Below are 12798 nucleotides of genomic sequence, written 5' to 3'. Positions count from 1 at the left end.
AGACGTTCTACCTTGTTGTGCTGCTGCTCCAGTTACAACTGTTCTGCCTGCTGCTATGGAACCCTGACCTGTTCACCGGACATGCAACCTTGTCCTGGATCTGCTGTTTTCGACACTCTCCCTCTCTCTCTCCCTTCTTCTCCCTCCCTCCCTCTCTCTCTCTCTCTCTCTCTCTCTCTCTCTACCACACCAGCTGTCTCGACCTCTGATTGCTCGGCTATGAAAAGCCCTCTGACATTTACTCCTGAGGTGCTGACCTGTTGCACCCTCTACAACCACTGTGATTATTATTTGACCCTGCTGGTCATCTATGAACGCTTGAACATCTTGAATAAGGATCTGGCTTTAATAATGTCCATGTACTCTTATCATCTCCACCTAGCACAGCCAGAAGAGGACTGGCCACCCCTCTCTAGGTTTCTTCCTAGGTTCCTGCCTTTCTAGGGACTTTTTCCCTAGCCACCATGCTTCTACATCTGCATTGCTTGCTGTTTTAGGCTGGGTTTCTGTGACATCTGCTGATGTAAGAAGGGCTTTATAAATACATTTGATTTGATTTGGTCCTTCACTGTCACCAGTATCATGGCTATAGGGTATCGTATGGTTATCAGTAGTGGGGCTGTAGTTAGACCTGTCCCTCAGAGCAGCTGACTATATGATTAGTTCCACTCAAACGGTTAGGTTTCTGTTTAGTCACCCGTGATCTCAGTCTCTTGAGTTGCCCTGAGTTCCCCTTTCAAGTGGTGGTGCCAATCAAATAAATGTAACTATTTCCATAATACAAATGTTTTTACACTGTCATACTTAACACACAAAGCAACAGGGGAACTCCATAGCTGGAGTGATGATTTCTATAGTTAACAGATCTACGCTACTGAGTCTCTTCTCGTTGGAGGATTGGATTGGACAGCTGCATATGGTCATGCTCTACTCGCACTACGATGGGTCAGAAATAAGACATAGGTCTACGCCGACAAGGCAGCCCGATAAAGATTGGTTGAAGGATTGAGGATTATGCTAAGCAACATGTCTTGTCACAGGGCGAGCCCATTCATCTTATTTCAGTGCGCTTATTCCCATACACCCTAGCATGTGACTTGGCCTGGGACCGGACTGGCGGGGAAAACACACGTGTAACATATTTTATTATATCTTTTTTATTTCACATTTATTTAACCAGGTAGGCAAGTTGAGAACAACTTCTCATTTACAACTGCAACCTGGCCAAGATAAAGCAAAGCAGTTCGACACATACAACGACACAGAGTTAAACATGGAGTAAAACAGTCAATACAGTCAATAATTCAGTAGAAACAAGTCTATATACGATGTGAGGAAATGAGGTGAGATAAGGGAGGTAAAGGCAAAAAAAGGCCATGGTGGCAAAGTAAATACAATATAGCAAGTAAAACACTGGAATGTTAGCTTTGCAGTGGAAGAATGTGCAAAGTAGAAATAAAAATAATGGGGTGCAAAGGAGCAAAATAAATAGATAAATAAAATAAATACAGTAGGGAAAGAGGTAGTTGTTTGGGCTAAATTATAGGTGGGCTATGTACAGGTGCAGTAATCTGTGAGCTGCTCTGACAGCTGGTGCTTAAAGCTAGTGAGGAAGATAAGTGTTTCCAGTTTCAGAGATTTTTGTAGTTCGTTCCAGTCATTGGCAGCAGAGAACTGGAAGGAGAGGCGGCCAAATAAATAATTGGTTTTGGGGGTGACCAGAGAGATATACCTGCTGGAGCGTGTGCTACAGGTGTGTGATGCTATGGTGATCAGCGAGCTGAGATAAGGGGGGAATTTACCTAGCAGGGTCTTGTAGATGACATGGAGCCAGTGGGTTTGGCGACGAGTATGAAGCGAGGGCCAGCCAACGAGAGCATACAGGTCACAATGGTGGGTAGTATATGGGGCTTTGGTGACAAAACGGATGGCACTGTGATAGACTGCATCCAATTTGTTGAGTAGGGTGTTGGAGGCTATTTTGTAAATTACATCGCCGAAGTTGAGGATTGGTAGGATGGTCAGTTTTACAAGGGTATGTTTGGCAGCATGAGTGAAGGATGCTTTGTTGCGAAATAGGAAGCCAATTCTAGATTTAACTTTGGATTGGAGATGTTTGATGTGGGTCTGGAAGGAGAGTTTACAGTCTAACCAGACACCCAGGTATTTGTAGTTGTCCACGTATTCTAAGTCAGAGCAGTCCAGAGTAGTGATGTTGGACAGGCGGGCAGGTGCAGGCAGCGATCGGTTGAAGAGCATGCATTTAGTTTTACTTGTTTTTAAGAGCAACTGGAGGCCACGGAAGGAGAGTTGTATGGCATTGAACCTTGCCTGGAGGGTTGTTAACACAGTGTCCAAAGAAGGGCCAGAAGTATACAGAATGGTGTCGTCTGCGTAGAGGTGGATCAGAGACTCACCAGCAGCAAGAGTGACATCATTGATGTATACAGAGAAGAGAGTCGGTCCAAGAATTGAACCCTGTGGCACCCCCATAGAGACTGCCAGAGGTCCGGACAACAGACCCTCCGATTTGACACATTGAACTCTATCAGAGAAGTAGTTGGTGAACCAGGCGAGGCAATAATTTGAGAAACCAAGGCTGTCGAGTCTTCCGATGAGGATGTGGTGATTGACAGAGTCGAAAGCCTTGGCCAGATCAATGAATACGGCTGCACAGTAATGTTTCTTATCAATGGTGGTTAAGATATCGTTTAGTACCTGTCATCTGTCCACTCCCAAGTCCTACAATTTCCCCGTTAGAAGAGCAGGGATACTGATGTCTTTTTCAGATGTGTCCTGCTGCTGCTTTCAACTGAAGTCATCTCTCTCCCTCTCACACCCTTTCTGTTGCTCAATGTTCCCTCTCTTCTCTGTCTCCCCTCTTTCCTACCTGTCCGGTGCCAAACTGTCTTCCAATCGGATTGCTGGATATAGGTGCTAGATAATCTCCTCCCACCTTGATCAGCCAATGAGTTATAAGTGTACAGCAAGATCATGTAATATGATAATAATAATAACTATGTAAATGTCATTGATGGCACAATAGTATGGTAATTACATTACATACAAGGGCAAGTGGTTCTTCAGACACAGTGGTAGTTTCACTTTAGCAAGTGCCATTTTTCTCTCACACTAAAAGGCCGAACGCAATGTCTATGTCACTCTCATTTCTCTACCCTAAGCCACGGGGGATTTGGCTTTGCATGATGTTTGCAAAGTAAAAACACACAAAAAAAACACAGTTGCCAGAATCAACATCAAAAAGATGTAAATGATTAGATGGATCAAAAACAAGGACGGAGGCCATATAAAACTAAATTGGGTCAAACAATGAGGCTGATAATGATGCTGATATTAAAAACATACAATAACATGGATAACATTTTATTTTATGGCCCTCCTATGCCATGTGTATATACTATTACATTGTGGTTTCAACAATCACAATAGCTTCCAAAAGGTGTGATTTATAGTATTAAAAAATAAGAAAATGGCACTTAGTTCACTGGTGTGGTGAAGCTAGTCAACATTTCCTTCAGTTGACCTTTAAAGGATGGCAGCAAAGAGAGCTTTGGCAGGGACGCAAAGTCCCCTGCTTTAAATTTGAAATTAATTCTAGTTTTTTTCACGGTTTTACTGTTTTTCTGCCGAGTAGCCTCCCCCAGCAAAGAACCAGAGTCTAACAACATGCAGAATGGAGGGAGGGAGGGACCCCCTGCTGCGACAGCTGACAGAAGAGAAAGCATTGGAAAATAAATGAGAAAAAGAGCCTTTCTTTCAGTGTCTTCATCTTTAACTCTTTCTGTCTACCTCTCTGTCTCAATAAAACGATGATGTTGATATTGGGTTGGTATCAGGGGCACCACTTTGTTTTCTTTAGAAGTGGGGGGGACATAATATATACATATATTTTTTTTTATCCAGTTGAATAAGCACTCCTAACAGCCTGCCCGACCGCTCGGAGGCATCCTCATGGTCCTAAAACAAACTGTTGCCCCATTTTGTATCACTTTCCAATGATAAAACTGGGGGGGGGGGGGGGGGGGGGGGAGTGCAGCAATTTCAGAATGTGGGGGGATAAATGTTAAATGTTATGGTTGGTATAAATGTTATGACTTCCAAAATATAGATGCCATGTTATGTAACATAATGCTTATCCATTTAACTAGAGTATTTGTCCCCCAACCCTATTTAATAAGTAGGTCATGTTATGTGCAATAAAATATCAGCAACCATTTTGTTTCTGAAGTATTTTCTCTTTTATTGCAAATACAATACAAAAGGTAAGCTTATTTTTAAGAAAGTACAGTAACATGTTAAGCTAGCTGAAGAAAACGAGAAGTCCTTCAGACGCATTAGAAAGAAACATCATTACTGAGATAGTATGTGGCAGGAAGTAGAAGAAAACTGTTCCTCAGAGAAGACAGGAATGCTGGTACGTACCTCTAATAAAGCATATCAGCCACAGCATAACAATAACTGTAAATACTTTGTCCATATGAGAAAAAAAAAAGTATTTCCAGTTCTTTCAGCCATAGTTTAGAATCCAAACTCAAGAAATTCACAATTAAAAATAATCCGTACACAACTAGATAGCAAAAAAAATGACAAATAAAACATTTAAAATAGAAACATTTTACATACGATAAATAAAACATGATTACTGTTTGTACCATTTTTAAAGTACCCACTCGGCTAAAAAGACAGATTTATATGACATTTAATATCCAGAAGATAATTTATTTTTAAGACAAATTAATTTGTTGTATAAAGTATCAATTAAAAGAAGAAAATGCTAAATAATAATTAATTTAAAAAATAAATTAAAGGGTTAAGACAGAGGGGGTCGGAGCAGGCAGGAGGGCTGTAAAATGACACTGGTGTGGTGATGGACTGCAGGGGACACCCGAGAGGTCAAAGGGCACTTCCTGTGGCTGTCAAACACACGCTGTCAGACGGTAAGTATAATCTCAGCTGTGGCTTCTCTCTTCTATAATATGTGCTGTAGCACACCCACAAACACCCTTCCACCCAACCTCTGATATACTAGGCACTAATGGTGCAAAAGGCTGGAATGTTCCTGCACAAAACGATAACGTCCAAACTTCTTTCGTTGCCATTCACAGCATGTGTCTCTTACATCTAAGAACGTGTTATAATCATGAGAAATCATTGATGGAGAAACCCTAAACTGCACAAATACAAATGTAATTTATTTTGTTGGATGGCACAGAACATATTCTGTAAGCAGAATGCACTGCAGGAAACAAACACAACCAATAAAGGATAGAGATTTACTGCCTGTACAAAATTTCACCAGAGAATTGAAGCCATGGAATAGAGAACTGCACTACTGAGAGTGGTTTCCTGCTGAACTGGATACAAATAAAGCTTTTTTTCTACAAAAATATCCCCCCAAAAAACAAACTGCCAGAGTAAAAAAGGTAAGAAAACATACACAGTACCTATTAAAAATATCAACAATTTAATAAGTCCTCACAGAGGATTTCTCAATGCTTTTTTTCTGTTCTTGCTAAAAAATATATTTCATCAAATAAAAATTAAAAAGGCCTTTTGTGAGCTATTCTGATCTAGTTTCAGTTCCTACAAGTCCAGCTCTCCTTCACCTACTCTGTCGTGTTCTTCTTCTGTTGGAAATTCAAGTGTCTGATTCCTGGGAACTAATGTTGGAATGTTGTGACAAAGTCTCCCTCTGCAAGATGGACATGCCTATCAGTCTATGTAAGTGTGTGTTCGTGTAGATGATTGTGTCCTCAGGGCCGGGAGAGCTGTGTGTACACTGGCTGCTGGTCCCAGTGATGCTGGGGACTGTGGGTCTGGGGTACAGAGGGCACCCCAGTTGTGTCTGCGATGGGGGTGTACATGGGCCTCTGGCTGGGGCTCATGTAGCTGCTGAAGGAGTAGAGCCCTGAGCCCTGGCCCCCGGCTGTGTGGCTATAGTAGGAGTTGGTGCCGCCCTGGTGGTCAGAAAAGTCATACTGGCCCCGGGTGATGGAGGGGTAGGAGGACGAACTGAAGTGCTGCAGGTTGAAGGAGCCGTAGTTGACGTGCTGCGGAGGGGAGGAGCTCTGCTGATCGTTGTAGTGGCTGGGGCTCAGCTGCTCTGTCTTGATGTGTGTGGGGGTCCTCTGGTTCTGGCCCTGCTCCCCTCCACTACCCAGCGTGGTCAGGGAGTGCTGCTGCGGCTGGCTCTTGGTCATCCAGCTGTGCCCTGTGGCACCCCCTGCTGCCTGGCTGACCACAGAGCTGCTGATGCCGTAGGTACCGGTGTAGGAGACTTGGCCAGTGGCAGCGCCAGGAGCACCTGGGTGACCGTTGGGAGGCAGGTACTGATCAAACTCGTTGACATCGAAGGTCTCGATGTGGGAGATGACGTCGCTACTCAGCTCGCCGATGTCCACGTCCCGGAAGTCGATGTTGAGCTGGCGACCCGTGCCTTCATGTAAGGGGCGACCCTCCCGCTTCAGGTCCACCTTGCCCACCTGGATGTCCGTCTTGGTAGGAGGGGTGGTAGGAGGGGTGGGGGGCCCTTGGGACTGGCCTAAGAGAGCGAGGGAGAGAATGGGTTACATATAGAATACATATAGGCTTTCTGTAATGCAAATCTCAGAGCAAGAGCAGACCCGTGGATGTAATTGAATAGGAAAAGATAAGAGCCGTGCAAGTGGTCAAATTAATCTAGATATCAAGTTAAACTCACAGAGAACATATCTGATAGTATTACTCTTAAACTGTTCACATAATATACCTTCACACACATGTATTGTTATAAAAAGTCTAGCAGCAGTAAATGTGTCAAATACTGTGTATACATTGATGAACACATGCTGAATGAAACCATTGCAATAGGCACAAAGCATTATCTCTCTTCTTACCGGAGTGTTCTCCGGGGGAGTGCATCTCTCCCATGCTAGAGGCTGGAGAGTCAGCTTGCTGGAGCACCTTGAAGATCGCGCCTGGCGATATGTGCGTCTGCTCGCTGCCGTCATCAGACTCGCTTTGCCCGTTTTTCATGGACTTCCTCCGCCGGGGCTGGTACTTGTAGTCAGGGTGGTCTTTCTTGTGCTGTACCCTCAATCGCTCTGCCTCCTCCACGAACGGACGCTTCTCACCCTCATTGAGTAGCCTGTGCGTAAAAAGCAAATGGATACATGAGTAAATCAAATATTAAATTGACAGCAAAATAGTTTCCTATTTTAATGCAGGATAACATACCTTTTTATTTCAAAGGTTCAATTACGTAAGATCACAGTATCGAGTTAACGTGTGTGCGTAAAATGCATGCGTAAAAGTAGAATGGAGTAGAAACTTGTTTCAGTAATAAAACAACAGACGCGTTGCCACTCGAAATACAAATGTGGGAGTAATGATAGAGAGTACTGAGACTCACCTCCACAGTTTCCCCAGAGTTTTGCTCAGCTCAGCGTTATGGAGATGCGGGTACTGATCAGCCAGCTTTCTCCGGGCGGCTTGCGCCCAAACCATAAATGCGTTCATCGGTCTCTTGACGTGGGGCTTGTTCTTACTAGATCCGTTCATTCGGACTGGCATTGGCACCAGGGTCCAGTCGTAGCCTTTCAGGACCTGGGACACCGCGTCGCGGATGCATACGGGGAATTTGTCATCGTCGTCCTTCTTGAACTCGACGAGGGGACCGTCCGGACCCATCAGCAGTCCGTTCTCTGACGGTCTGGTGTTCTCGGTGTCGGAGCCAGACCCGGACGGGCACGGAGATCCCACAGAGTCCTCTGACATGCTCGGACTCGGTGCGTCTGAGAGACATTTGTCTTGTTCGTCTGTCATTTTCAGGAAGGGGTCGAGTAGATTCATACGAAAAATGTTGTCTAACAATTACGCACGAAATATGAAAGTACGGCCAAAGTCTTTCAAATGTCCAAAAGTGGAGAAAAAGTAACAGTAGACGCTCTTTGCTCCTGCAAAGAGGCTGTCAACTGCACAACGCCGTTTGGAGAAATAATGTCTTTATGCATATGTCTTTCTGAAAAATTGTATAATAACCTTGTCTTGTTTGCAGGCGTCTCCACACTCGAGCAACAGCTGATGGTTTGCTGTAACTTTTTTAGGTAAAAAGAGAAAATGATCCAGTCAAATAGTATCCCCAAAACGTGTACGTGCTTTGAACTGAAATCCTTTGCAAGCGGACTTTATAAGTGAGTTACTGTGCGGCTACAGAATACCCGAGAATACCCGAATATGATTGGTCGACCGACTGAGAATGACGAACTGAAGGAATTTGATCCCTCCCCTCCACACACACACACACACACACACAGGCTATGCATAGACATTTCTACTTGTCGTGTACAATATTGATATAGGCATAATAATTCACGCACTGAAATAGATTTTGGTTTTTAAAGATGTGTTTATGTTCTTAAATCACAGACCAGGCGATTCACGTTTTTTTTTACTCGCACCTTCAAAGTTAAACCAGTGAAAACGGAAAATAAAAAGCAAATAGTTGACGAAAAAACCCCATTGAGGATGAAGTCATGCAAATAGGTCTACCAGTAACCTGTCCATTATAACTGAAATTGTGTGCACGAGAAATCCCATATCGCAAGTATTTCATACAATCTATGATAGTCTATAGTGACTATCACGGCTATTTTACGTGCGGCAAAACAAAGGCCATAGAAAATAAGTTACTAAGACATATAATAATGTTTATTCGATTCATACCAAGTCAATTATTGTTTTACTGGATAAAAATGTACATGCCCATAGGGGGAGACAGCAGCCCAGGAACTTACATTTACAACGTGTACTTTTTTTTCTGGGGGACATCTGGAACTCAAGACACGGTTGAAACAGTTGCACTGCAACTGTTGAGGAGGATTACTTTTTGTTGTTGTTGTAATGACAGCGCTGGAGAGAAACACAGTCCACATGGTCACATCATTTAGAAGGAGTATTTCCTCACCGTGTTTACATCCTCCTTTGAAACACATACGTTTGAATATGTATGTCTCTCGCCTTTATAATAAAGTCTGTCCACATCAGGGACGGCTTAGTCGTTCGTAGTGCCTTGCAAACGAACCCATGTCATTTGGTTGTTTATTTGGCTTTTTCTAAAGTCGTGGAAATGTAATTTTCGTTGTAATGTGTGCAACGTGTTTTACTGAGCTACCTGAAGTTGCATATATAATATTACCCATATAATTACCCATAGAGACTTCACAGATGTCTCTATGGGTAATTTCTACCACTACGCTGTTTATAATCTCTCTCTCTCTCTCTCTCTCTCTCTCTCTCTCTCTCTCTCTCTCTCTCTCTCTCTCTCTCTCTCTCTCTCTCTCTCTCTCTCTCTCTCTCTCTCTCTCTCTCTCTCTCTGTGCATATGGCGGGTTATATCTGGATGTTGTAAAATTGCATTATGTCAAGCTGCCGCGAAACGCTCCTTTAGAGCTCTGGTTCCAAATACAGAAACACCTTATTCGAGTCTCCACTCTAGCGAAACTATTTAAGATGTTCATTCACTCTGAAAATACACAGAACGGAGCATTTGAGACTTTTGTCAATAACTCCCGATCCCTTACTGCGGTTGAGCAAGCAGCATGCACTATTAGGCCACTAAAATGTGTCCTGGTTGGTTTGTTTACAGGCCTAAAATGAATAGATTCATCACTGAATGCATTCACTAACAGGGCTCCCCTGGAACAACAAGATATTGCCTTTCAACTCCAATGATGATGATGGTGAGGAAGATAAGGAGGTATGCTGTTACAAATATATCTTTGACCAGTATTTCCAGCATTATCCACTGGGTTTGCTGCAGGCAGAACCTTCTAGGTAATGCTCTTCAATTGAAGCAAGCTGTCTCCAATTAATCATTCAACGTCTGGTTGTGCGTGAGTGTTTGGTGGTGGGGGGATCTCCTAAACCAGGGTAGGAGTAGTAAATAGTCTTAATTGTGCAACGCCTATTATTTGGCAGAGAATACTATTTTTAGAACAGTGATTCTACACCTCACTTTGCTCAAGCTGATCCTGTCCAACAGACTCAATCCCTGATCATCAGAGTTTATACAAATGGTGCAATTAGCACAGTTAAAGGGGAGAGACCGAATCCAACCATAAAAATACAAATAAATTCAAAATCAGAATATCACTTGAAGAAATAGAGGGGCAAATACCTGGCGTCAACAACTATATATCCTGCAAAACCTACAGTGTAGCGTTAGATTATAAACAGAAAGACAGGATAGACAGCCATCTGATATAAAACGTGTTTTTTATATTATGCTGTCTCAGAAGAATAGTTCTACCTTAGAAGGTTGTGGAGGATACAGCGAAACCAATTATTTATATACACTAGATGACTGATAGTGGGCGCTGTGTAGAAGACACCATGCCTCCATCTTGGCATTCCCCCACCATTTACAATAAATATTTTGGAAGCTATGGAAATTGATGTATTAACGTGTACTTTTGTTTTTGCCATATTTATTCTATTACAGACACCTTAATGCATATTTTTAAATTATATTATTTGAGCTAAACATACAAATAATAAAATACAAATATTTATTTTCCTTAAAGTATAATTTTTTAGATGACTAATGTTACTATCCGCTCAATGACAAGAACATGCTTAAATACATGTCATTTTGTCCTTGAAACATTTAATTAAAATACGGTAGAATTCCATCCATTCCTATGGACTGATCCTACTGGGGAGTGTCAATATGGCCGACCGGTGTCTTCAAAGCCTCTCAATGACCAATACATAGCATCAGCAATCCACCATTGAACGAAACAGAATCAACCAGTTGAGATGGAGGTATGTGACTCACCCCGCAACCCCTCCCCTCTCTTTCTGTTTGCCTGTAATTGCAGCCACCGGCTCAGCACCAAGATAGCAGACTAGCTCGACGCACCTGAAGCCCAGGGGGGAATTAACTAGAATACAAACAGAACCAAACAGAAGCAAATGAAAGGAGGGCCCTACCTGAATTTGTCCAATAGAAAGTATTGTTTTCATTGCAAAATGTTTTCGTTTGGAGTTCCTTTGCAAAATGCTTTGGACTAATCATGACACCACTGGTAACCATAGCACCATGTGGGTTAGCCCCCCTCCGTCAGAGTGAGTACAGATGAGCTACTGCTACGGTAGACCTACTCCCACGCCACATCCTGTCAAAGATAATAAAGTCTACAAAATTGGCACGTAACAAACTAACAAAACATATGGTTTAATGTACTTACACTTAACATACTCCCCCACATATCACACACTCTGCCAACTACGTAGTTGCATTCAATGTGCAAGTCTGCAACTGTTCAATGATGGATTGGAATTCAAACACTACGGAATTCTCTTGACTGTAAGATATGCGACGAGATCCATACGCCTCATTCTGTTTGTTGTACCATGTAGAATACAGACTGCCTATTGAAGGTTAGGATAAGTCACTGATAAGAGTCACTGAGCTGTGGGCTTATGTATAAGGATTAAATAATACATTGTTTTCATTCCAAACAGACTGGATTGTCCTCAACTAAATGTGTCTTGGGTTTAGCATTTTTCCATACAGTACAGTAAGTGCCTCATTGTGAAACAACCACATTATGCAGGGTCTGAATTCCTTACACTCCACTATGTAATACACCATAACTACTCCAGCCCATGAGCGATGTGTGTCGGTCATACATAAAGAATTACTCTGGGCTAAACAGGCCAGAGATTATGGCTGTGATGCCTTGGGAAACTTCTCATCTTGACTTTGAGTCGCAGCGTCAAAATTCTGGGCAAACAGTGGGAGTCAATCCCTAAAACGTGTAGGCCTTTCCCTGAGAAACTCACTGGGCTGTCAGAGGGGAGTTCTGGGAGGACTCCCCTGGTCTTAGCGTTCGGTCTGTCCAGCCAGGCTGTGATTTAGCTGATCTAAAGGATGTCCTGGCTGGGACACATCTAGCTGCAATGATTGTGTATTGAGTTCAAAGTGTGCAGAGGCTCACGAAATGAGCTGTAAAACTATAACATTTTCTCTCAGCCTCATGGCAAAATGTGTAGAATGGCATGAGATTAGATATAAAACAATGAACATTGTTCTCCCTTCCCCATGGCAATATGTGTAGAATTGCAGGAAATGAGCTCAAATTCCTTGCTTGGACATTGAGGGTGGCCCACTGAGTGTACAAAAGCTTAGGAACACCTTTCTAATATTGCATGTCGAAAGCATTTCACAGGAATGCTGGCCCATGTTGACTCCAATGCTTCCCACAGTTGTGTCAAGTTGGCTGGATATCCTTCGGGTGGTGGACCATTCTTGATACAAATAGGAAACTGTTGAGTGTGAAAAATCGAGCAGCGTTGCAGTTTTTGACACACTCAAACCGGTGCGCCTGGCACCTACCACCATACCCTGTTCAAAGGCACTTAAATCTTTTGTCTTGCCCGTTCACCCTCTGAATGACACACATCCACAATCAATGTCTCAATTTTCTCAAGGCGTAAAAAATCCTTCTTTAACCTGTCTCCTCCGTTTCATCTACTCTAATTTAAAGTTAATTTAACAGGTGACATCACTAAGGGATCATAGCTTTCACCCGGATTCCTCGCTACTGTCTTTTTACTGTTGTTTTATTTCTTTACTTACCTATTGTTCACCTAATAGCCTGTAAGTAAGCATTTCACTGTAGTCTCTACACCTGTTGTATTCGGCGCACGTGACAAATACATTTTAATTTGATTCACCTGGTCCATATATATATTTAAGCAACAAGGCACAAGGAGGTGTGGTATATTGCCAAT

General features: G+C 42.8%; 1 protein-coding gene across 1 annotated transcript; it reads right to left on the bottom strand.

Moving 5' to 3' along the window:
• Positions 1–4240: 4240 nt before the first annotated feature.
• On the bottom strand, positions 4241–8142 carry sox9 (SOX9 alpha2). The gene is given in 3 exon segments (NM_001124270.1): positions 4241–6562; positions 6897–7147; positions 7412–8142. Coding segments are annotated over 3 exon segments (1479 nt in total). The 5' UTR covers positions 7852–8142; the 3' UTR covers positions 4241–5774.
• Between the last annotated feature and the right edge of the window lie 4656 nt (positions 8143–12798).

The sequence above is a fragment of the Oncorhynchus mykiss genome, chromosome 16, assembly GCF_057628025.1.
Source record: "Oncorhynchus mykiss isolate SJ-2025 chromosome 16, ASM5762802v1, whole genome shotgun sequence".
In the NCBI taxonomy this organism is placed as follows: domain Eukaryota; kingdom Metazoa; phylum Chordata; class Actinopteri; order Salmoniformes; family Salmonidae; genus Oncorhynchus; species Oncorhynchus mykiss.
Note: the sequence above shows the minus strand (reverse complement) of the source record. Positions and strands in the feature narration are given on the sequence as shown.